The sequence below is a fragment of the Condylura cristata genome, unplaced genomic scaffold (genome assembly GCF_000260355.1).
Source record: "Condylura cristata isolate star-nosed mole 26May11 unplaced genomic scaffold, ConCri1.0 scaffold00011, whole genome shotgun sequence".
In the NCBI taxonomy this organism is placed as follows: Eukaryota; Metazoa; Chordata; class Mammalia; order Eulipotyphla; family Talpidae; genus Condylura; species Condylura cristata.
This window is the reverse complement of record NW_004567112.1, coordinates 19,495,801-19,521,318: the sequence shown is the minus strand read 5'-3', so window position 1 is coordinate 19,521,318 and position 25,518 is coordinate 19,495,801. Positions and strand designations below refer to the sequence as shown.

General features: G+C 48.3%; 2 protein-coding genes across 3 annotated transcripts in view; both read right to left on the bottom strand.

Moving 5' to 3' along the window:
* HPS1 (Hermansky-Pudlak syndrome 1) overlaps window positions 1-305 on the bottom strand; it is a 21,960-nt gene extending 21,655 nt beyond the window's left edge. Inside the window, exon 1 of the mRNA XM_012723882.1 lies at window positions 218-305. The gene's annotated coding sequence lies outside the window, so the exon portion shown is untranslated. The remainder of the gene's footprint in view (window positions 1-217) is intronic.
* A 5,002-nt stretch (window positions 306-5,307) lies between these two features.
* The window catches only part of HPSE2 (heparanase 2 (inactive)), a 414,871-nt gene continuing 394,660 nt past the window's right edge, over window positions 5,308-25,518 (bottom strand). For both annotated transcript variants that reach the window (XM_004680550.2, XM_004680551.2), the window contains one exon: window positions 5,308-7,657. In XM_004680550.2, coding sequence (XP_004680607.1) covers window positions 7,492-7,657 — 166 coding nt within the window. In that variant the 3' untranslated portion in view covers window positions 5,308-7,491. The remainder of the gene's footprint in view (window positions 7,658-25,518) is intronic.

Sequence of the window (25,518 nt, the reverse complement as noted above, 5' to 3'; positions counted from 1 at the left end):
GGGGCCAGGCTGGACCAGAGTTCAGCCTCCCCGCCTGTGGCTGGGCCCTCTGGGGAGAGCGCCCCTCGGTGATGGCCTCGGTGCCCTCTCGGAGGAGACAGTCTCTGAGGGCCCAGCGGCCGGAGGCCAAGGCAGGGATTTCTTTTTAAGGGTGTGTCCACTGTGCCGGGCACATCAGGGGCTTGGCTTTGAACCGGCGTTTGGAAGATTTTCTTACCTTGTGTAGTAGGCTGGAGTGGTTGAGGGGGTGATGGGTAGCTGTGAGCATCTTGGAAAGGTCTGAGTCCCCGCCTAAGCTCCTGGGTGCCTAGGCTGTCTGGAGCTGTGATTGCCTGTCCACTTTCTCCCACAGCGAGGCTTGGCTTTTCGCTTTGTTAATGGTCTCATGTACAGCACAAGTTTTCAATGTTTATGTAATCCAAGGTATCTAGTCTAATTATGGCCAGGCTCTTTGTGTCAAAATACACGCAAATCTCATCTCCACTAAAATGTTGAGGTCAGTTGCCCATTTGGAAATTGGACTTTTTATTATTTGCATGATTACTTTACACATTTGAATACCAATCCCATGTCAAATAATTATCTTCTTTTTATTGTTTTCTGTGGGTCTGTGGCTTTGTGTTTTCATCTTCTCCTATATAGTGACTTTTGAAGAACAGACATTTGTGACCTACCTAAAAAAAATCTTTGCCTAAGTCAGGGTCAAAAGTACTTTTTATCCTGTTTTCTCTTTGAAGTTTTATATTTCTCAGTTTTCCATTTATGATTTATTTAGATTTTGGTAGCTACTGTGAGAGAAGGGTTAAGGGGTTTACTTTTTGTTTGTTTGCATTGAATATCAAATTTTTCTAGCACCATTTGTTGAGAAAAATCCTTCACTGGTTTACTTTGGCACATTTGTCTCAAATCAATTGACTATATATGTATATATATATGTAGTCTGTCTGAGTGTGTATCTATTCCTGGGCTTTCAGTTCTGTTCAATATTTTTTGAAGGCTTTTTAAAAAAAATTTATTTATTAATTTATGCATACAGAACTGGGGTGCAGGCCAGAAGTGCAGAGGCAGTGAGAGCATTCACCAGAGACAGAGTGGGGAGCAGAACAGGCTGACGGACAAGTACACTGCTGAGGGGAGCAGCAGGCGGGTCAGGAGAGGTCTGCCGGGCCATGTGGATCACCCCCACGGTGGGGATTGAACTCATGCTAAAGTGGGCTTAGCTTCTTAGTGCTGTGCTTTAACCCTCTGCGCCACCAGGGAGGGCCCTGAAGGATTTTTTAAAGGATTTATTTATTTATGCATACAGAACTGGGGTATAGGCCAGAGGTGCAGGGGCAGTGAGAGGCTTCACCACAGACAGAGCAGGGAGTAGAACAGGCTTGACTAAGTACACTGCTGAGGGAGCAGCAGGCGAGGCAGCAGAGGTCTGCTGTGCCATGTGGGTCAGCTCCTTGGTCAGGAATTGAGCTGCTGAAGCTGCTTTGGCTTGGTAGTGCTGTGCTTTAACTGGCGGCGCCACCAGGGAGGGCCCAACATTTAGAAGGATTTAAAGCACACAAAGGATTTTATTCATGTTCTCTAAGAAGCAGCTTTTGTTTAATTTTCATTGGTCTAGTTTATATTTTATCATTTTCTGCTCTTATACTTAGTATTTCCTTTGGATCTAATCTCTACCTAGTTTCTAAGGTAGAAACTAACCCACTGATTTAAACCTTTTGTCTTTTCTAACAAAAGTATTTGAAACTACAACTTTTCCCCAAGTATTCCTTTATCAGCAGCCAAACTTTGACATATGGCATTTTAACTTTCAACTAGCTCAAAATGCTTTCTGATTTTCCTTTTGATTTCTTCTTTGACCCCTGGGTTATTTAGAAGTGTGTCATTTTCAAATATTTGGAGATTTTCTGTTTTTTTATTTTTCTACTGTAGTTTCCATTTCAAATTCAGTTGGTCAGAAGATATCCTTTAAAATCCTTTTAAGTTTATTGATGATAGAGTATATGGTTTATATTGGTGAATGGTCCATGTGGCCTTGAGAAGTTTACATATACTTCTGCTGGAATGAATGATCTATAGAAGTCAATTGGGTCAAGTTGGTTGATAGTAACGATCAAGTAACTCAAGGACTCCCTTGGGACCCTGCACCCTGGCTTTGTGTGTCAGGCACGTGTTGATGCTCACAGTATCTTTGGCAGTCAAGCACTGTAGACTCGAGAGAGCTCTGTCAGTGTGGACCTTGCAAGGGTTCCGTGCACCAGTGCCTGACTCCTTCACCACCAATGGAATGTTACATAATTTATGTGTAAAAATGAACTTTGATTGAGCTGAGCCATTGAGATTCTGGAGTTTGCCCGTTATTGCAGCTAACAGTTACTCTAACTAATAGAATCAATGGCATCTAATTTGAATTATAAAGTTTAATTTCCACTTTAGGGACCTGAAGCAAAGCTCGTGGGGGAGGGGAGGGCAAGAGGGCAGCTCCTCAAGGAATCACAGGAGGTGCTAGTGCGTCAGCTGTCAGTTTGGGGTCACGGTAAAGCATGGACAGCAGTGTTCCACCCTCCCCACAGAACACCCTGAGAACAGAACGTTAAGAGTATTCACATTTTATTACTTACAAAACATTACCTTGAAATGTAAACTACCTCATGGACCCAAAATCTCTGCAAGCATCAGGTTCTGGGAAACCTTAAAACAAATTGTTTTCTGGAAGAAAATACTAAGACCTGTTAAAATCCCCTGCACAGGGAAGAGAATTTCCCTCGGAGATGTTCTTGCACTCATTTGCCTACTTCCAGATGAATAAAACTAAGGTCTTTCTTTTCTTTTCTTTTTTTGCTTCTTCCAAAAAATATAACTTAATACATAACATTTACAACATGAAAAATAATCCTAGAGTATATTCATGAATAATAACAAGAAGAGTCATGTGTGTGACAGGTGCAGTAAAGAAGGGCTCCCTTTCCTTTTGGGTGGGGGAGAGCCATGCCAGAGCCAGTCTTTGGGCTCACCCAGGGCTGCGCTGGTATTGGAAGGAAATCACTGGCAAAGCAATTGATTTGCTCTATTTTGGCTTTCTTGGTTTAGAATAATATTTGCAAGCACTATAACATCCCAAGGGTAACGATGAAGAGATTTATAATTCAGTCTGGGAAGGCTTAGAGAAGCTGCCAAAGTACTCTGAGACAGCGGGTATGTGGGTTTAAATTCTGCCACTTACCTTCAGAGCTTAGAAATGGGTGGGTGGTAGTTGTGGGAGCTATCTCTGACACTGTTTTATAGGGAGACATGGAGAGGAGCAGATGAAGCGAGCCTCTGGTGGGCCGGGAGAGCGGGACTCACACTCCAGGCCAGGGAAGGGGTGACCAGGGAAGGGGAGAGCTCTCTGTACCCTCAGGAGAGCTGCCGGCTGGCCCCGACCCGCAAACAGGAGCTGAACTGTCCCGGGCAAAGGCATTGCCAGGGTTCCCTGAAAATGCACAGGATATTAAGAAAGCGAGCCGTGGACAACACACCAATGCGAAAAAGCTGACCCAGCCAGTCCAAGGAGAGAGCTGGGTGCGGTGAGAACAGATCCGGGTCCCAGCCCCAGCCCCACCACTCCGCTACTGGACCACCTCAGACTCCTTCTGATGCTCCAAATTCTTGTCACAGGACCGGGCATCACAAGCCTGTCCCTGCTCGTGGAAGTTGGAGGAAGTGATTCTATACGCTCCAGTTGTCTGGATCTGATAACAACTCTTTCTCTGAGAAGAAGAGAACGTACTATCTAATTTTCAATTCTGCTGCATCCTAAGAAAAGATTGCAAACGAGTCTACAATCAAAACTTAATTCCCTCTTGGTACAGCAGCTTTCCTTGGGCTGTGGGGGAGGGGGGTAAAGTGGCTGGCAGCCGGGAGGTGCACCACTGGAGAGTTCAGTTAACAGAGGGTGAGCAGAGCACGGATGGGGCAGCGCTGCAGAGGCTGAGAGAGACTCAGAGGCAGTCAGGGTATTTGCGTGTCTGTGTCCCTTGCCTCCTCCATGGCCACATCTCTATTGTTTGTCTACGCTACTGGTATTTCGATCTTTAAGTGTCTTTTCCTGCCCAAATGTTTTCATTGTTGAAGGGAATTCACCTGTTTTGCCTTTGCTCCTGCAGATGTCACACACAGCCCTTTTGTTTCAGAAACAAGGCCACTCCCAGTGGGTTTTCAGGGTGAATCCTACAGCTGCTTCCATCCCAAACTCGAGGGCCGCGAGCATGGAGGGGAGCTGCTGTGCCTGCTAGGCCTGGCCCAGACCAGTTCCTGGCCTCCCCCCGGCCCTGCTAAGGAGGCTGCAGAGGCTCCCCGGTGCTGGAAGCCCTTGGTGGGGGTCTCTCCCCGTCTGAGGGTGGCAGGGCTTGGCCCATCTGCCCCTGGGCTGCTCTGTTGCTGGGCTGCAGCTGCTGAAGGCGCTGCCAGGAGTCCCATGCCTTAGTCTCACTATAACCCAGGTCTTTTCTTTTTTTTTTTAAACCACCAAGCTTTTCTCTAACCAAAGAGAATGCTAATATCCCACAATTGCAGCCTTTTCTGGGCACTAGAAGAATTGAGACTTTCTCTTCTAATAATAATGAGAATTTGTTCTGAGCCTTTGCGATAAGGAAGGAGAAAGAAAATCATTCCTAGAGGCAGGAAGAGCAGAAAATCATTTCAACAAAAGGCACAGACTTCTCATTACACATTATTATGCTTTCAAATGAGCATTTCCACAAGCCCATTGTTTGGTTCAAAATGAAGTGGCTCTTAAGTCTTAGATTTCTGTCTCAGCCATGTCATGTTTTAGGAAGAAAAATCTGACCTGCGGAAGCTGGTGGATGAGGTCTTTGTCCTGGGCCCCAGGACAAGGCAAGCGGCTCGTGTGGCTCCTGGTGCCGAGTTTGCCACATGCTGTCTTTGGAGGGGAGGGTGATGCATGGACCTCTTATCAGGAGGCATCCTCACTGACTTAGTATTACCCCCACCGCAGAAGGGAAAAGCTGCGATAGATATCCTGTGCAGAAACCTGTATGGAATGTGATGTAGTAAGTTCCTTGGTGTCCTCTGAACAATGCAATAACTTCATCCATGAGACAGTTGCAAAGTTAGACTCATGGGACTCCAAAGATAAATTTCACAGATTCCCTCCACTCCCTTTATTAATCAAAAAAACCCCACACCTTTTAGTAGCATCTAAAATGCAGGGAAAGACCAAAGCAGCAGGAAGTGCCTGGCTTCTGCAAGGGCAGAGTCCTGGTAAAGAATCAGCACTAATTTGCTGAGTGTTTGAACAGCACCCGGAGGCCCCGGTGGCCCTGAATTAGCAGAGCTTGTGTGTGTGTGTGTGGGGGGGGGGGGTGAAAGTGGAGCGTCTGTGAGTTGGGCAGCCACCGAACTTGGCCGTGAGCCGAACAGGCTCTGGAGCCTTAGCAGTTCAGTCACCCATTCTCCTGGTGACCACGCGCAAACTAGAGGCCCCTCCACACCTCATAGAAAAAAGGGGGCGGGGGGGGCAGGGCCCACCGGGCCCTCTGGCAACTGGTGTTGTACCAGGGCCCAATATAAAGAAGAAAACTTGATACCTGCACATTTTTTTTGACAGTTTGAAAAAACAACATTGTCTGTTTTTCTCTTTGCTTCTCTCTTCCTTGCTTTCCTCAGCCGCTTCTCCTTTCTATACCCCATCTTAGCACTGCTGCCTCATGCTCCTCTAGGGCTGAAGCATCAGCGGGAGATGCGTGCTACTGGAAAAGGGGGCCCCTCTGGGCAGCCATGAGTCACACGCAGGCTCTGCACCTCCTGCTCACCACTGACAGGCTCAGCCCTGTCCTCAGATTCCCCTTTCTTCATGCCTAAGCACATACCTCCTATGCTCTTGTCTCTAGTAACAGACACGTTGGAGATGGAGTCCACTCTCTTCCCCGCTGATGAAATGAGGCTTTGGGCAGCTTCTCTCTCCTGAGTTCTCAGTCCTCCACGCTGAGACTATGCTACCTTTCTCTTGTCTGATCCACCTCCAGTCTCTTACCTTCTGGCTCATTTCTGCTGGACATCTTAAGCCATCTCCCCTCCTCCAATTCTCTCGCTTCCCAATGGCAGAAATTGGAGTCCTGACAGTGTCAAATGTCCCTCCTTTGAAAAAAACACCATCTGCGCCATTTACTCCGACAAAGAAAATCACTCCCACAGAAAAGAAAGCCACTTCACTTGTGGCACGTTTGCAAAGGCCTTTCGTCACACAGAAGGTCCTTCATCCTGAACGTCGGTGACCTAACAATCACCCCCCACTCTCGAGTTTCCCAACCGCCATCCCACAGATCCCCATGTGACCTTGGATTCCAGGCTTCCCTGACCCACATGGCAAACTGCAAGCTAGCTCTATGCTCAGATAAGTCCCTCTGGAACCACGTGGTCACCGGCGATGGCCTGATCTGGTTTCCGCCTAGTAAGTGCCACTGGGAGGCAGAAGGCAGACCAGGGACAGGCAGGAAGACCAGACTCCATGTTCTTATAGTGATAATTTTGGGTTTATAGCAAACCATTCAGGGCTGGCCCCAACCGACTCTCATCCTCTGAATTTTGAGGTCTGTCCAGTTGATGTGTGTGTGTGTGTGTACGCTCGTATCATGGGTTAGTGTCATGGTTTAGCTTTCTCTTTGCACTAAAACTCTCCCGCACAGCGCAGCCTCATGATGGATGGTGATTGCTTTTTGTGGTGCCTAACACATTGCTTTCCACTCAGTGGATATTGTTACCTGACTTCCATGCCAACCCTGGGGAGTCTAGATTCACAGAGGAATAGAACCTTCTTACAAAGTCTGGAGTATGATTGCAATTTTACTTTTGAAGGACCCGCTTCCCAGAGGAGTAGCCGGTGATGGATGCCACTGTCAGGAACCCAGATGCACACACTCGTACGTCAGCGGGAAATTACACAAGCAGCTCGCCCAGCAGCCCCGCGCTGACTCACCACGTGCCCCAGGGGGAGAGGTGACAGGAAGCCCTGAGCAACAGCAGGGGACAGACAAAAGGAAGGCGTGACAAGAGGACTGGACTCGGGAAGGTCCGCCCAGCGCTTCCCTCTTCATCTTCTTCAGAGGGCGGCAGCCACAGGCCTAGTGAGGTCCATAGTCCCGTCGCTGTGTGACCAGGGTCGTGAGACTTGCTAGGAGGCAGCTGTCTGGGCGTGTAGGGTTCGCTGTGTCCGGGCGGTGCACAGGGCCCGAGCGCGCCATCCCACACCACGCCTGTGCTCACACACAACCCACCGTGTCCACCTTTTCCTTCAGGGTGGTTGGGGCCCACCAAGGCTAAGTTCACATAGATGACATTTGTCTCTTTGGAGGCAAGTCTGTGTTGATACCAGCAGGATGGGGCAGCAGAGACTGGTTGGTTGTTAAGATGGTTGAAAAATAAGGATACTGATAGCACAAAGGAGTGGAAAGCCAGCCAGCAGGTCCGCTGGTGGCTGCTGAGAGTGAGGCAGGTTCATCGGTAGCGGCAGGCCAAAGCATTGACATTCTTGACCACATAAAAGCCCATGGTGACCGGGGGGATGACCAATGTCCGGCCGGCCCGCAGGGGGCGGGGCTTCAGTTCTGGGAGGGTGCCATCGTCCACCATCACTAAGGGCTGGCCATTCAGCTGCACTGACCTGCGCGAGGGAAAACAGCAGGGGCTTGTTACTGAGTTGGAAGGGAGCCACCACACCGGCAGCCCCCAGGGCCTGCCAGTCTGATGCGGGCTGACGTGACCGACCTGGCTGTGCCCGGAGCCCTCCCCCGGGTGCTTTCTCCAACAGTGCAGTCCGGCCTTCAGCTGCACGCTGAAGAAACGGCTGTCTCGTTCCCATTCTCCCCAGCGGGGCTAGGGGATTTGCCAAGGTCACCCAGCCGGGAGCCAGGCTTGGGCACAGGAAGGCTAGTCCCAGAGACACGTCATGCAGGTAGGTAGAAGGGTCGGCCACGCAGAGGCTGAAGGTGTCCCGTGCCTATTCTTGTGGCGTGTTAAGTCACAATAGCAGTTCAGTTTGGCTTTTCTACTAGAGTTTTTTTTTTTTTTAAAGATTTATTTATTTATTCATATGTACAGAACTGGGGTACAGACCAGAGATGCAGAGGGTGAGAGGATTCACCAGAGACAGAGTGGGGAGCAGAACAGGCAGATGGATGAAGTAGACTGCTGAGGGGAGCAGCGGGTGGGTCAGGAGAGGTCTGCCACGTCATGTGGTCACCTCCGGGGCAGGCGGGAATCGAACTCATGCGGAGGTGGCTTAAGCTTCTTAGTGCTGTGCTTTAACCTGCTGCGCCACCAGGGAGGGCCCGCTACTAAAGAGTTTTTAACCTGCGGATCGATACATAGACTTAAGATGACTGCAGATTTCCTATTTAACTTGTTTCTTTCATAAATTTATTTGACAGATTTGAGACTTGACATTATTCCCTGTCTGTTCGGAAGAGGACAGAGACATCTCACCACTCTCCCTTTCTAATCTAAGAAGGAGTTTTCACATGCAATATTTAACAGATGATTTCATTTAAGCAAAGGAGGTGAGAAGGCAGGCAGCTGTGATCAAGTTCCCCCATCCTGCTCACTTTCCTCGTCCTATGCCCAGCACCGTCAGCCCTGAGACGGGGTCACCTCCACCACACACTTAGAGAAGGGAGCCACTCTGCCCACCACTGCCTGTGGTACAGATGATGGAGACCTTCCCAGTTGTTCCTGACTGGGGAGTGACTCATACAGCCAAGTACCCAAGGTGACGTTCAGTTTTATACAGCAGTAGAAAAGACCAGCACCAGGCTACCAGCTGGAAGCCAGGCTGAGTCACCCTCAGAGAATCAACATTGCTTAGTGATGACTGTTTCTGGGCTTGACCCAACTTCCCATCTGATAACATTGCAGTGATATCATCTGAGCTCGAAAGAGAATAAAATGTTAGAGATTGATATAGAGAGCTTCACTTAGGGTTTCTCCTGGGCTGTGAATGATAGACAGGCGCAGAGAGAATCAGCAAAGCCAGGCAGGGCAGTGAATTCCCAAGCTCAGTGTCTGGTGAATTGCTCCCAATGGAGAGCGAGGCAGAGAAACGGCTCCAGGCCTGGCTCTAAGTGGATAAGGCTGGTTCCAGTCCAGATCCAACATGCCAGTGGCGGCAAGCCCCTCCTCTTGTCATTAGCACTGAGGAATGAATGAGAGCAGGGGTCTCCTGTGTCAGGAGCGGGGCCTGCCTCCGGATGGTGCAAAAGGGCAAGAATGGAAAGCTGAGGAGAAGACCTCATCAAATATGCAAGGAACTTTTGCTCCAAAATCCAGCGACTCTTCTGATCAAGACAGGCTATTCCTTGGAGTGGGAGTCAGGCTGAGGAAAGGGATTCAGCCTGATGAAGTTGTGCTTTGTTTCGGCTGGTGTGGAGATTTTTTTTTTTAAAGATTTATTTATTTATTCATACAGAACTGGGGTACAGGCCAGAGATGCGGAGGGTGACAGGATTCACCAGAGACAGAGTGGGGAGCAGAACAGGCAGATCGACGAAGTACACTGCTGAGGGGAGCAGTGGGCGGGTCAGGAGAGGTCTGCCACGCCATGTGGTCACCTCTGGGGCAGGCGGGAATCGAACTCATGCGGAAGTGGCTTTAGATTCTCAGTGCTGTGCTTTAACCCGCTGCGCCACCAGGGAGGGCCTGGTGTGGAGATTTAACAACCAGAAATCTGTACCATCAAATACAAGTTCAATGGTAGTAGTGTATCTTTCCAAGTTTGTATTACTTCTCCAGCTGAGAGCACTCGATGGTCCTCCCCCCGCCCCCTTTTTAATCAGTGATCCATCTCTCTTATGCACGCATCAGATGTGAGTCATCCTCCTGGGGAGGGGTGAGGCCCCTCCAGGTTCGAACACTGACCTATCTGGCCTCTGGGAAGGTTACAGCAAAGTGCGGTCAGCAAGCCCTCGCACTTCTACACTAACAATGCTGAGCAGTTCTGGAAGTGCCCCATTCTCATTTCCTTGCTGGCTGGTTAGGAGTGTGGGTGTGAGTGGAACTGGAGAGCAGGGCCAAAGCCTCTCGACTGACCTCTAGTTCAGAAGCCAGGGCGCTAACTTGCTAGAGGGCTATGGCAAGTCTGGCAATCCTATGTCTGGAACATGGTACAGGCTGTGGTGTGAAGGCAATGAAATAACACACAAAAGTGCTTTGGAAGCCTCAGGAGCCGTGTAAGTGGGACAGAGGTTTTTGTTCTCTTTGTTGTTAGGGGTAGATGAGCTACTGGTCCTTGAACTTGACTGCACTTGAAGAGTCTCAGGCCCCCTTCCCAGAGGCTGCCCCTCCCTTGGTTCTCAGGGTGTCTTGCCTTTCCTCCTTCAGTGCTAGGGGTGTTTCCTTTTGAAGGCGTCGGGTCTCTTCTCCCTGCCTCTCAGATGCTGGGGCTCCAGGGCTTTGTCCTAGGATATCTTCTCTTTCCATCCTCACACCAGGTGCTACTGCCTACACCCAGGACTTCGTCTACTGTTGATACCTCCCAACTGTACAGCTGTGCCCACTGGACTGGTCACAGGACCCTCAAAGTCCAAAATCAAAATCTTGCATTCACGTTTCTTGCTATCTTTCTTGCTGGCCCTATAATCCATCCAGTTACCTAAGCCAGAAAGCTGGGAGCCACCTGAGGCCCTCCCGAGTCCCGTGTCTGGGGCCACTAAGTCCAACCAATTTTACCTTAATTACTTTTCAGCTTTACTTTAGTTCAGCACCTGCCTTCTAGCCCTCCCCCATCGAGTGGCCACTGCTGTCACGGCTTCCAGTTCTCAACAACGCCCTCCCTTCCACCTTCATGAGGACAGTAAAGCTCCAGCTCCTTCTGCAGTCTCAGCTCTGGCAGACCCCCAACGCCAAGCCTAACTTGGATCACAGGCTTCTGCGGGTGGGTGGGATGTGCTGGCAGCTAGGGAAAAGACGTCCTCCATATGTGCATGAACAGATTGTCATGACGGAAATCTAGTAGGTCCTGCACATAGATGAGGTATCTCTTAAATAAAAACATACATGGATACCGTCGGGATTAAAATACACAAGTTCATTAAAAAGTACAGCAATTACACATGTAAATGCCAGTCGACAGTGTTGGGATTACTAAGACATACATTCATTTGAAACTTGCAAATAGAGATTTGGGGAGGAGAGGACATCATGTGCTTTGTTCAAGCAAGAGGTTCTACAAGGACAATTGCCAGCCTGTGGGAGGGCCGTGACATTTGTGGGCCAAACACAAGCACCCTCACTCCTGAAGAGGTCTGCCCCCTGGCTCTAGCGAGACTGATTTCCGTGACTTGGCCTTTGGTCTCTGGTGCTTCTCCTCTGTGAGGCAACTGCCAGGGTCTGCTCAGGCTTTGTCTTCTCTGGGGAAACTTCTCTGACCCACAGGCTAGGTCAGGAGCCCCATCTGTGTGCTCCTTAGTCTCCTAAACAAACACAGGCATAAAACCCTCCCTGGATGATAGAAATTCACTTGCTCCAGTCTCCCTGGGCTACGTGTGGAGAGGAAAGTGGTCATGTCTGTTATCCCAAAATCCTGGGTGCCTAACAAGGTGGCTGGCACAGAGGAGGGACAGAATGTTTTTTGAACCAATGAATACACTGAGCTCCTCAGCATTCTTTCTGATCTTCCTAGGTTGAGTTTCTCCAGGTCCCTGGAGGGTCTCCAGTGTCCTTACAGATTTCATTAACGTGCCAATTACTCTTGGTCTCAGTGGCTCTGCAGATTTTAGATAAAAACTGAATTATCATGATTCTCACAGTCACTCTTTAGATACCTTATCCCAGACTGACATGAGGCTATTGATCATTGCTAGTGTTTTTCACCCTTAGAAAAAGATCTGTTTGACCATCTCTTTGCTAAATCAACATGAATTAATTCTGTGAGACCTTGAGTCCTCATATATTTTTATCTACAAAGTCCCTTCATTATGAAGACAGACCACAGGCTTTGCCACTTCCATTCTCATTTTTCTGCTTAGACTTTTCTGTTAATATTTATCCTGTTGCTCAGTGAATTTCTATCATGCTAACGGTTACCCTAAACTTTCTTTTTGTGGACTAAACTACTTCTAAGGTAGAAACATAATCATGCAAATCATCAAAGTCAGCCACTGCTGAACACAACACAAAAAACTCTATCCAGTGTCTTACGCTGCTGCACTTAGTCCTTGCGACTAGCACCCGAGGCAGGTGCCAGCGCCCCTCTGTGCCAGGCGAGGAAATCCAAGTTGAGCAGGCGTTCAACGCAGCTCAGTTAGGAGTTAAACTCGCCTAAGTCAGTGGGAGAGCTGAGGTCTGAACTGATGCCCTATCTGACCTCCCTTGGGATTGCTGAAGAGCCCTGGGAGGCTCATGGGGCAAGTACTTTATTATTATTGTAACTTTACTATTGAAACAAGGTCAGAGAGCTAAGTGGTCTGGGCAAGGTCACAGAGCTAATAGGTGGCTAAGCTCTGTCTGGAATTCAGGCCTCTGACACCTCTGTCTACTATTTCATAGTAATCTCTGGTTCCAGATGGCATTCTCCAGGACTGTGTTTCTCTCTTCCTTTCTTATCACATTTTCATCCTATATCGAGACCTCCTTGCTCCTTGCTGGCCCGTGACTTTTTAAACCAAATGTTAAATGACCCTAAATTGAACTGTTTCTCTAATTCCCTCGTGTGCTTTGAGTTGTTAAGGGCATTTAAATTATCCAAATATTGGGACAACTGTATTTTATCACCATCTGTTTTTACAAAGTCTGAGTTACTCTGCAATTCCCAAACTTGTTTTCTTTATTTTACATGCTGTTTCAAATGGGATTTGATATGTCAATTTGCAGTCAAGCCCTCTGCTGTCCACGGAAACCTCTTGGCTGGGTCCCACTCTTCCCCACGCCTCATCCAACACCTGGTTTATAACCTCCAACCTTCTTGTCTTATCTTGGCTCGGACCTTGATGCTTTTAACTGTTCTGGCCTGGAGAGCCAGTCTAGCGAGTATGGAGGGTTACCTGATGGATTCTGCTCTGGCCTCAGTGGACTTCATGGGGCAGAGGCAGGGACGTCTGCATTTTTGGGGAGCAGCCATACAGCTGATGTCTGGCTTAGGTTGGGGTACTTGGGGTCTTGGGCAGGAGATGAAGGGGCAGATAACCAGACCCACCTCGGCCACTTTGAGGGAGTGATTTGCCTTCTCTGAACTGAGGTGTCTCCATCTGTGAGGGACACCAGAAGAACCCCAAGATTCTGGCTTGAATATTTTTTAGGTGGGCAGCCTATAGCCTAATGGCAAGCTTGAGGCAGAGTTTAGTGAAAACTCCTGAGTGGTCGCGTACAGACGGAAATCCAAATGCATCATTTCTGTCTAGGCATCCAGGGGCTCCCTCCCAACCTTAAAACACTGTCCAGACTCCTTACAGGGCCACTACCCACCTCTCTGGCCTGCGAGCCCACGCCAGCTCCCATCACTGCCCTTCGCTCTGCTGCTTCAATCCCCATCTCTGTCCTGGGGGGGTTTGTGCAGGCTGTTCTCTCTGTCAGGAACCTTTTCTATCCCGTCCCCACCCCCCATGCAGTGTCCCTTTCCTGGCCTTCAGTTAAGGCAGGTCCCCATCAAGGTCCCCAGTTAAGATTGGTCCCATCACCCGCACTCCTTACTTGGAATGGGGGGGGGGTGCCCAGGGATCCCAGCCCCTGACTGCTTGCTCTTCTCTGCTATTGGTCAGGTGCTGCCTCTCCTACTCACCCTGCACCGTCCTGCTCCTGTTCACCCACGCACACAGTAGCACTCAATACTGTCAGACCCAGCCTGCCACCTGTCAGCTCTGCTCGATGTCTGGGTTGTTAAATGATGAGAGCAATGAGGGAGGAAGGGAAAGGAAGGGAGTCGGGATGGGGGCGTAGAGGGAGAGGCAGGAGAAGGCTTGCATGTGCACCTCTCCTCAGTAACCTTCAAGTCCCTGATCCAGTGTGCGTCCCCACGAGCCACCAGAGGTCACTCTTGCTCTATACAACGATGCCGCAGAGAGGCCTTAGCAGCGGTGCCCAGGAAGCAGGAGCACGTGCGTCCCCCTCCAACCGCCCCCCAAGCCCGCTGGGGATGGCCAGGACCAGTGCCCTGAGCTCGGCCTTCCGGAGGAACAAACCACAAGGTCAGTCAAGTCCCAACAAAACTTCACTGTGGCCCACTGGGCAGGGCCCACCTGGAACGCGGTGTGGAAGCTAGGCTGCAAGTCCCACCGGGGTGCTGTCTCCCCTGCCAGAGTGCTAGGAGGGTGCCACGCAGGCACGAAGCTGGAGGCGCAGGGCTGCTCTGCTCCCCGCCCCTAGTCGCCCCTCCCCAGTCCGCCGTCCTGCACCTGTGTGTGCATTTGCAGGCCCCCAGCCCCCCAGACGCCGCCGCCCCCGTCAGGCCCCTGGCTGGACTAGGAGACGGGTATGTGCAGCTTCCCCAGGTCAGGGCAGGTTAGGGCCCTGAGGGCAGCTGGCTGGGTTTGAGAACAGAGGGGCTGTGCACCCCTCTGGTTCTGGCAAAGGCTGTGCATCTGGGGTAGCTTAGAGAGGAAGTCCCTTTGAAATGACCGCGAGTGATCGCTACCCACTGAGGAGGGCTGATCCAGGAGTGGCCGCAGCAGGCCAAAGTCTCACCCCACGTGTCCAGCTGGAGTAAAGGCCGTGGGCTGTTCAAGGCCCCTGTCTGGCCCTCCTCCTGGGGGGACATGGGAGGATGGGGTCCTCCCAGGCGTATCCTGAAGCTTTTGCTCCCCCTGGAAGCTGGTAGAATATTTCCAAAAGCTCTCTTCCTTCTGGGACCCAGTGGGCGGTGCCTCCTTTGCTGGGCCTTATGGGGAGCCCCGGCTCGGAGAGGCGAGGCTGTGGACGTCTGCCCTCGGCGTGCTGCTTAGCTGTATTTGATCTGTGTGCCTGCTGGAGGGATTGTTTTCATTTTCTAATTTGTAAGGGCACCCGGGTCAGTGACTTCTTGCCTATGATATTGGTTCAAATGAATTCTTGCTGAGTTCCCCCGGGTGAACCTCTCTCATGTGACCGGTGGACACTCCAACCCCTTCTCCTACGGTGGTTAAAAAGAGAAGATTCTGAAGGAGGGAGGGCACGAGAGAAAATGTTGGTAAGCGTCTCCTGTCCTCTTTATGCCGACAAAGCCCACACACATATGAAGTTCCTGGTCACTGAGGTGCTTTGAGGGTGTACAGAAATAATGGGGAGTTTGGATCTAGTTTCTTTGTACAACCGAGCGGAGGAAATACTAGAACTTCTTCATGCAAGCTGAGGTGGGGGATTTTTATAAGCAAGTTGTCAGGGATCGAGGTTTTTCTGGTTTGCAGTTAGGTTTGGGGGTCATGGTGTGATCTATATTCTACCCAAGTGTGGGGAATAATGGGCCAAGCCATAATGGGATTCTGCCATGTGTTTCCAATGGCTTAAAATAACTTAGCACACTTGGCAGACCAGATGAGAGTTCTCTAAAGAACCTGGATTTATCCTGATACTGTTAATTTCCAACAGATGAGAGAACTACCTGGGGGCAGTTTGGGAAGACGATTTGGTTCTGTGGCCATCTCAAAGTTCCATGTCAGATGTGTATCACTCACAAAGCCCAGGACACAAACCAGCTATAAAAACCAGGGAGGGCGCTCCCAAGTGGCTCAACGGGTCAGGGCACAGTAGTGCGAAGCAGGCTGAAGTTGCTTCAGCACAAGTTCGATCCCCAGCCAGGGAGCTGACCCACATGGCACAGCAACCCTTTCCTGTCCCACCCACTCTCCCCTCAGCAGTGTATTCTGTCAATCTGCCTGTTTTGTTCCCCACTCTGCCTGTGGTGAATCCTCTCACCACCCCTGCACCTCTGGCCTGAGCCCCAGTTCTGTATGCATATATAAATAAATTGAATAATAATACTAATAATAACAGCTAGGGAGACACCACTTGTGGTTAGCTCCATCCCCTTCCCATTGTAGACACGGTGTCCCGAGCTGACATCCGTCAATATTGTGGAAAGGGCATCACTAGGGCCTTACTGCTCATGTTTTGTGCAAGTTCAGTTACAAAAGGTGCTGCTGAGACAGAAAGCATGGAAACATGCAACATGTGGCCAGTTGCACTGTGATTAAGACATTACATCAGGAGACACAAAAGGAGAAACCCAGCTCAGTCTGAATTCTGAGTCTTCTGTAGCCTGCTCCTAATGTTTTTGTGCTCTCTTCACCTTAGCCCAAAACGCATCCTTCATTCCCATCCTGTGAGGTGCCTGACCAGACCCATCACTGTCATTCCCCGAAGAACAGGGCCTTGAGTTTTTATGCTTCTGAATCTCTAGGGACTCATCCTGTCCCCTGGGAACCACTGCCCTCCAGTATTGCCTAAAAGTCCTACTCATTTTCAGCTCTAGCTCAAAGCCCTCAGCCCTGAGGGCTTCCCAGGTCAGAATTCATCTCTTCTCTGCTTCATCAGAATTTATCTCACCTCACTCCAGCTCTCCTCTACCGTGTTGTGGCCTGTCTTGCCTCAGAATTAAAGTATCCTCTGTGGGTAGAGAACAGGTTTCCCCAGCCAAATGTGTGGCGCTGGAAGAGGTAGTGGGTAGTGTGCATGTGTGCCCTGTGCACGGTTTCCCAGAGGTAAGTGTGAGAGAGCCCATGAGCTACGCCCAAAGTTAGTTCCATCCCTACAGAAGGCCCCGATGCCCCAGAGGCCTATTCAGTTGCTAAACCCAGAGATGCCTGTCTGTTTTACTGGGTTGTGATGAAGGGTTCCCCTAATGTCACGTGCACTGCTCTACTTTCAAAGGGAAAGGTGAGGAGCCCAGGGGGCACAGTCTCTGTTCCAGCACATGCCAGCGTGCAAAGGTGTGTGCCTGGCACCCGGGGAAGGAGAGAAGCGCACCAGCTGCTCCTGCCCGGAGCTCCAGCCCCCTTTGGCGTGAGCCACTTCCCCACCACCTGTGCTCCGAGCCGGGGATCTGCTACCTCAGGGTCCTGGCATTACTCTAGGGCTGAGTTGCGATAGGGGTCCCTCTCCCAAGCTACCACTTCTGGGAGGCAGGAAGAAAAGAGAAGATAAGGGGTTCTCGGTGCACCAGAACGGCCTGCGCGCTCTGCTTTTCTGCCTCTCAAGTTTAGCACTAACTGCTGAGAAATATCTTAGCTTCCCCTGATGTGCTTGTCTACCCGGATTTCATCTGGAATGGAGTGGAAATCTCTGCCTGCCATGAGGGTCCTCAACAAAGTGGAGGTGGGGAGGGGAGATCACAGCCTTGATGGACAGCTATGCAGAGACATTCCAGCTGCTGGGAGCCAGCTGAAAGAAAATGTATTCTCCAGCCGAGAGCGAATGAACATCTCTCAGAAAACAACAGTGAAAACCCTGGATTCTCCAACATCTTGGTTTAAGATGTCAATTCACTGTAAAATATAAAAAACATTTTATAATCCTTTAATCTGCACAACGATCTGTACATTACTAATCTGGGAGTTAGAACAAAACAAACAACGAAGCCTTCGGGGAGCGGAGCACACCCTTGCAGTCGCTCAGAGCAAACTCCCGCACTCCTGCATGTTCACACCTTTGGCAAAATGGCTTAGTGCCTGCAAGCAGACTAGAATCTGGGTGACATTAAAGATGCAAATCAGCTGGGATCTGATTCCAGCACCGACTAGAGGGACCATGACTCTCAAGCTTGGCTACGCATTTGAGTCACCTGGGGAGCTTTAAAAAATACTGGTGCCTGGGCCTCAGCCCAGAGATTTTCGTTTAATTGGCCTGGGGTGAGGCTTGGGCAGTAGGATTTTTTTTTTTTTTTTTTAAAGCTCCCCTGTTGATTCAATCTGCAGCCACAGTGGAGCACAGGGGCTTGAAGAAAGAGTGGGAATATGCCGGCAGCGGGTGGAGGGACATCAACTAGCTCTCTGACCATTATATTCTGAATTTACTTTGAATAAAAAGAGTCTTTCTTATTCTCCAGGAGCACCGTGGTAGGAGCCCGTTTTGAATCGTAACAGAAGAGGTGAACTTTTTGGAGGCAGGCGTTTGTCACAGGGTCTGAGTGAGAGCCCAGTGTCTCGCTAGGACAGACACATTTGGTGGCCCTCCTGCATGGAGGCCGGCGAGCAGACACAAGGGCAGTGTGCGTAGCGTTTTACAGGATGAATTAAGAACCAAATCAGATGAGGTATTCACAGAGCTAACAAATTCCCCGTGTATGTTTCACACCAAAAATAAAAACTTGGTGCTTTCCTTGGATGGCAAATTCTCTAAAGTCATTTAGGGTTTTTTTTTTTTTTTCTTTTCAGGTCTTGCACAGACAATGCTCCAACTTCTTTATGTGAAAAGAATCAAGGCAATTAAATGTGTCATTCTGTAGCCCACTGCATCCTTCTCCTACCTGGGAGCGAGGAGTGCAATTATCCGCTTAGATAAGCAATATAGGTTGGTTATAGATAGCATCTCTTTCTGAATCACAAAACACTCACAAATGAACCCAGATTCCAATAGTAAGCTTGCAGTAGGTACAGATTTGCAAGATTCCTTTCTCTTTCTATTAGTTCTCTTTTTCTCTACACACAGACTCAGGGCCTTACGTTTAAGTAATTTTATAACAACATACACTCATGTTTGTATTTCTACTTTCACAGTCTGTTTCCGACTTTTTGAACTGGAACTCTAACATGGACGTTGCTGGTCAGAGTAAGTAATGCCTTCCTGTTCACTCCCGGTCAGCTCATAAATCTCCTCAGTCCCCGGCACCTTTCTCGTCACTCAGTGCTCCTGGCCTGGGAGGCTTATCTTCCCCCGAGGAGTTCTGAGGGGTCTTTTGAATGGATTGCAGCTGATGTGGTAGCATCTATACCAAAAGGGCTTTTCCTTTAGGTTAAAGAGGACCCCAATCTAAGCCTTGCTTTTTGAGGCTATTTTAAAACCAGAAACAAAAGACCTGCATGAATGAATAAATAGGTTTCCTCACACGTTGTCCAGTTGAACAGTACAAGCACTGTTAGGATACATCAAAACAAATTCCAAATGCATTAAAAAATGAAGGTTATAAATGAAACACAAAAGTAGGAGAAAATAAAGATACATATTTATCAGAGTTAAGGAATGTAAGTACATCTGTAAGTGGCATGGAAAAACACACTTCTAGACACAAACACTCACACACACAAACGCAATGAAAGGCAAATAGATTTAGCTATCTATGAAGGAAATTCTCTGTCCAGGTAATACGCTACAAGTCAGAAAAACAGTAATATACTGTGGGAAATGTTTCAATACATGTGTTAGATAGTAAAGGAAAAACTGCCTGACAATAGAAAAAAAAACATCATTTGTTAATACAACAGTTAAGAAAAACAAGCAAATGACATAAGCAATTCATAAGTGCTAATCCACATGAAAATATTCAATCTTACTGAACCTCTAAGAATATAATTAAGATAAGAATACTATTTTTCATGATGAAGTTGGCAAATATTTAAAAATAGCTGCTCTATTTCAGTGAGGTAAATTGTAATAAAGAAATGCTCACATCTCCTATTTCTCTTGCAGGCCTCTACAGGTAAGCTGCAAGAATACTGAGCAGTTTTCATGTTCAGTCAGGTTGTGGCCTCAGGTTGTGACCTGAGAACGAGGCACCTGAGGAATGGCTGCAGAAGCAGAGTGTTTAGCTTGGAGACTAGAATTCTAAAGGGAAGCATCATAAAATTGCTATAAAGAAGACAGGTGTACTAGGATTCATTTTCCTATAGCTAGGGTAGAAATGGGAAGAAAACACCTTTGGGAGTGCGGGCTTGCGTGCACACACACACACACACACACACAAGGAGGATCTTTCCTACAATCTTAGAGAAAATGAATTCCTGATACCTCAGGAATTCAGTCTCATCAAACTGAAGGTGATAGGCTTTCTGTCAGGGATGTTATAGAAGAAAGTTCTTAATCTCTAAGAACACTTCCAAATTCTTCCTCTGTAAAGTCACTTTTTAATAATGACAGGACTTTTATAGTGGTTTATTTGAAGAAGAAACTAATTTAAGTGATCCCAGACAAATGAAGGTAATGGAAACCTGCAGGGCATACAGCTGGTCGACCATTGTTCAAAAACTCCAGGTACCGACAAATGTCAGCAATACAGAACTTAAACACCTTGAGTCCACTGCACTGAGATAAATGGAGCAGTGACCCTTTGGGTCCAGAAAACGGGTCTTCAGGTTTTGTTTCTAAGGTTGTGAATGAGACTTTTTAGTCTAGGTGTTTCAGAGTTAAGGTTTTCCCCAAATTCCTTTCACCAACCTCGGTCCATGTCCAAAAATAAATGCAGTACTTCCAGATATCATCAGAGAGGTTGTGGTAGAATTGTGGTAGGCCAGTTCAACCCTCAGGACATTTCATACTAGCCAAGTTCTGAATCTGGAGATGAAATACCACAATATGCTCTGTTCCGACAGGGACATGAAGATATTTTTAAAGTTTTAGCACCTGGAAATTAAGTATTTTCAGAATTACTCTGTTCAGTTAGCATCAAATGACACCTCTCTAAAGGCATGAAGTAAGATGGGCAATGTTTTTCAATACTGGATTTAATGAGGGTAAAATCAAAGCAAAAGTTATATCCTAAGAGATGGGAGGAAAAACAGCATGGAGAAAGAAAAGAAGAAAATGTTCATTTTTTTCACAGAATAGTCAATAAGATTTTTGGTGGATAGGAGGTTTGAGATTTTTTTTAAATTATGACACATGAAGATAAGAAATTTAATCATTTACTACAGAATGTACTAGCCCAAAGCAGAGTTGCTCACTCAAGGCCCACCCACAACCTACTTCCTTTTAGTTGTTTGTTTTGAATAATAAAGATGAACTCTTTGAGGTGAGAGCAGGGGCCTCAGAGTCCCCTCTCCCCCAAAACACCCCAGAGTAAATAGCTCCTGAAGACCAGGCGATGATGTGGTTCAGTGTTAGCAAGCTCTGAAGCACTCACACTCAACCTTATAGCCAGAATTTTTCCTAATTTGTCTACTTGGGATTCTGGAATTCTTTTAGTTGTGGGACTATAATTAATTTACAGTTTTAGCTGGCTTTACTGCCATTAAAAGTTGTACTACTAAAAAGGAAAAAGCTATTATGTGGCACCAAGGAGGATCTCGATACAAGACGAGGAATGGGGGAAGACATGACTCCATGTCTCGCCTGCTTCTTTGCATCAGTGCACACCTTGAATGTGGCTCTGTTAGGTGCAGGGAGCTGCCTGTGCCTGCGAATGGGTCAAAATATAGTATAAGGACACTGACTTTGCAGATTTCAATTAAATCAATTTACACTGCTCGTATTTCATACCAGCAGTATAGAAGAAACAAAAGGGAATTCCCCAATTTTACTGAGAAAAAGTTGCCTTAAAATTCTGTGACTGGGGGCCCTCCCTGGTGGCGCAGCGGGTTAAAGCACAGCACTAAGAAGCTTAACCCACTTCCGCATGAGTTCGATCCCCGCCTGCCCCGGAGGTGACCACATGGTGTGGCAGACCTCCCCTGACCCGCCCGCTGCTCCCCTCAGCAGTGTATCTCAGTAGATCTGCCTGTTCTGTCCCCACTCTGTCCCTGGTGAATCCCCTCATCTCCGCATCTCTGGCCTGTACCCCAGTTCTATATGAATAAATAATTAAATCTTTAAAAAAAATTCTGTGACTGGGAAAAAAATCTTAAAAGCAACTCAGAGAACTTTAAAGATGGATCTGAAATTAGAATTTGTGAAGAAAAGTTGATGGAACTGGGATGAGTTAGTTAACCTAAAGGAAAGAACATTGCCAAATAACCTAACGCCCTTGAAATATGTTCATTCTATAAAGAGACTAAAATGGAATAAACCAGACAGTATCATAACAGAGTTCAGATGCCAATATTATGTACCTATTATAGGTAATTATAATGTTACATACAATACTGTTGGGGTAGCACCAGGTTGAGAGTGCATTAGACTTGGGTCAGGAGAACATGGGCCCTAGATACTTTCTGGCTCTACTGCTTAATGGTTGTGTAACTCTTGAATAAGTCACTTAATTTTCAAGACTCAGTTTCTTAATTCTAAAATGGAAAGGAGGCAGGAGTAATTCTACTTGCTTCATGGAGCTATTCAGATGGTTAAATGAGATAATGGCTATAAAACTCTTTATTATCTATAAAGTCCCAGCCACAAGTACGGTGAGTCCCAGTGTTCTTATAAAAGTAAGTGTTGAGGCAGGTCCGCACTGCGGGCATCTCTTGCCTCCAGAGGTCTGTAAACAGAGAGCATCTTCTGGGCCAGATGGCTTACTCAGACCGCGGGCAGTGGATGACCCAAAACAACTCGGATCGTCATTCCGCCCCAGGATTCTTAGCATCTGCTGACTCCCCCAGCTCAGGCTAAAACAGCCAATGTGCTGAAAGTTGTTTCCTTCTTTTCTAATCTTTGGATTGTTTTCTTTTCAAATGGATGGAATAAGACACACCAGGAAGAACACTGGGATCTGACTGAACACCTGCTCTTGGTTTGGTTTTTCCCTAAAAGAGCAAGTCCTCCTGTTTTCCTGATGTAAGTTGACTTGCTTAACCCAGCTTCCTGGTGTTTCTTTGTTTGCTGAAAGCCACTAGGGAGATTTACGCTGTGGGTAGAACTGACTCCCTGCAGAAAAATGCTTACTGATTTGTGATGAGGCATTGGGAAGATTCTCTTCTTTGTACACGGCAGTGCTCTTCTCCTTTGACTTCCCGAAGGGACCATCATTGTCTTGGCTATAAATGCTCAGTCTTCTTCCCTGAAGGGTGAAAATCTAGGGGCACAGAGGGACCTGCAGCTGGAAATTTTCTAGAGAAAAACTAGCCTAACATGACAACCGCCCTTCCTCACCGTGCATTCATAGTCCCTTGCCTGCCCTTTTAGTAACTGTAAGAGGCTGCTCTGCTGGTGACCACAGGTCCCAAAAGCAGAGTGGGAGGGAGGGGAAGGGGCTGGTGGACAACGACAGAACTTTGATGGGTGGGGAGCAGCACTCTTCGCCCTCAGCCTCCCTGAGTGAGGCTCACAGCGCCTGAGCTGGCCTCTCACCCTGACCACCAGGGGCCTCCTGAGAAAGCCTAGCCCCTCCTTGGTCCCACAAAGGTGAGCCTTCGAAAAAGAAGCTCATTTAGAGGTGGGATTTTTTTTTAAAATAGCATTTTTGGGCCTTTATTGTCCTTTTAGAGTATTATAAGTCACATCCGTTTATCACTTATCTGTCTGATGGCTATCTGAAGAAAGTCCTCACAACATACCTTATTTTTCTCCTCTGAACGAAATCTCCCCAATTTCCTTCAGCTCTCCCTCTCCCCCTTGAAGCTATGTATTCCATACACACAACACTCTTCTCTTATCCACACTGTGGTTTTCCAAAAATTTCCCTTCCCCTGTCCTGTGGCGTGTTGGACATCCACCATTAGCCTAGTTCCTACAAGGAGAGGGTCTGTTTTAGGAGGCGGCTGAGATTTTGGTAGCAGGTCTCATGCTCAGCTCACTCACTGAGATGGAACTTAGTGCCTCATGGTGGTCCTGGATGCCTGGACTATACCTGACCAACGGCCCCAGTGGGGCTTCCTGTGCCTCATTTCAGAGATGTGAGCCCTGAGTTGACATGGAGATAACATTCCAGAGACTGCAAGTATTTCCAGCCCTCATGACAACTCTGAGAATTAACCAATCAGGCAAGGCCGTGCATCTCCTCACTCCTGAAACCCCAGGCTGCGATGACCACTGGTAGCTTGCTCTATAAATTTCTTCCCTGTCCTTCCAGACAGGAGCAAGTATAGGTTCTCCTGTTCCCAGAGCTTTCCATCCTTTTTTGAGTTAATATGGCTCTGGGCTGCAGTGAGGTATTAGCAGACACAGAACACAGAATCTGGCCCCTGAGGCTTATAAAAGAGAGAAAGAGACACCAAAGGCTGAAATCACTTCCTAGCCTTTTCCTTTCATCCTTTCCTACAGAGTCTGCGGCAACAGAAACACACCCTTCCTGTGGGACCTGCATCCCAGAACCCTTGGGGGGGGGGGCCTTGCTCTGAGCATTACTGAGTTGAGTGCTAGATGTGGCACTGAGCCTGTACATGCCAGTCTGGGCGCAGCAGCTTACAGACAAGATGTCCCAACACAACGTCAAAGCCCCGAGACCTAGAGCAGGAGGGGGTGACAGAAGCAGCAGTTACCAGAGAGGAGTGAGCGGAGGGTGCAAAGCCCCACACTGAAGTAGTGGCAGGATGAGGGCGGGAATTCAGTTCTCTTAACTTCTACACTAAAACTCTCTGGAGTGTGATACATGCAACATGCCATGTGCATGCCTACTTATCCTTATGTCAGCGTGTGTATTCAGGGGTATATGACATTTACACTTGTAGAAGTTTCACTTCATTCATCCATTCTAATTTGATTCTCACAATAACTCCATTGAAGCTGGGGCTGACCATACAGATAAATAGTGGCACCTGGATTCAGATCCGGGTTTTCTGATTCTGTCTCCTCACCTCCCAGTTGTACAGCAGCATTGTTTGATGGCAGTGGAGCTACAAAATCCATCCTGGGGCCCCTTGGAATGAAATTCTCCTTTTCCCTGACATTCCCAACAGAGCCATCACATAACGCCTTAGGAATATGGTTTCGAGGAGAGGTACGAGACGGCATAATTAGAACAGAAAACAAAATGTAGCCAGTGAAAGTTGTTTCAGTCTGACAGACAGGCAGGACGGGGCCAAGGTGCGGCAGGTTCAAACATCAGGAGTGGTCCTGGAGGCGGGACTGGGGGGTGGTAAATACGGTTGGAGGCCTTGGCTGGTGGGGGATCAAGTTCTAGAAGGTGCCAACCTCTGCCTACCCTTTTCTGGAGTTTTGTGGTTTTATACTTAGCAATTCTCGTGCCTTTTATCATAATTTTAACAATTGTGTGCTAAGAGCTTCCACTTTTGAAGAACATTTTTAGAGCGAACAGTTGTTCCCCTCTTCCTCCCAACTGGCTAGAGCTCTAAGTTGAGGGAAAGGAAGCCACGGGCACTTCCGGGGCATCTACTGTGTCAGAGCCTCACTGGCTCCTCTTCCGGGAGAGGTATGATCAGGAAACAGCCTAACAGACTGGGTAATCTGCCCACGGCCACACGGCAGCTCTCTGCAGCAGGGACTGCTGGCTTGGCCTGGTAGTCGGCTAAGGCATTCGGCCCACTCTCTCTGCATGGTGGTCCTGGCCTGCCTGCGGGCCATCTCTGACTCCAGGGCATCCTGGACTGGTCACAGTCACTGCTGAGGAGCCAGCCCTCTGCCGGGCAGGGCTTTGCAGTCATGACTGACGGCAGTGGAGACGTGGACTTGGCAAGTAAGAACCGACCCGCGGATTGCAGCTTGGAGAATGGGAAAGAACCTTACCAAATACACAGCAGCCCCTGAATTTTGCAGCTGAGAAAATTGAGGCCAAGAATTTTGACTAAAGTATTTGCCTGGGTC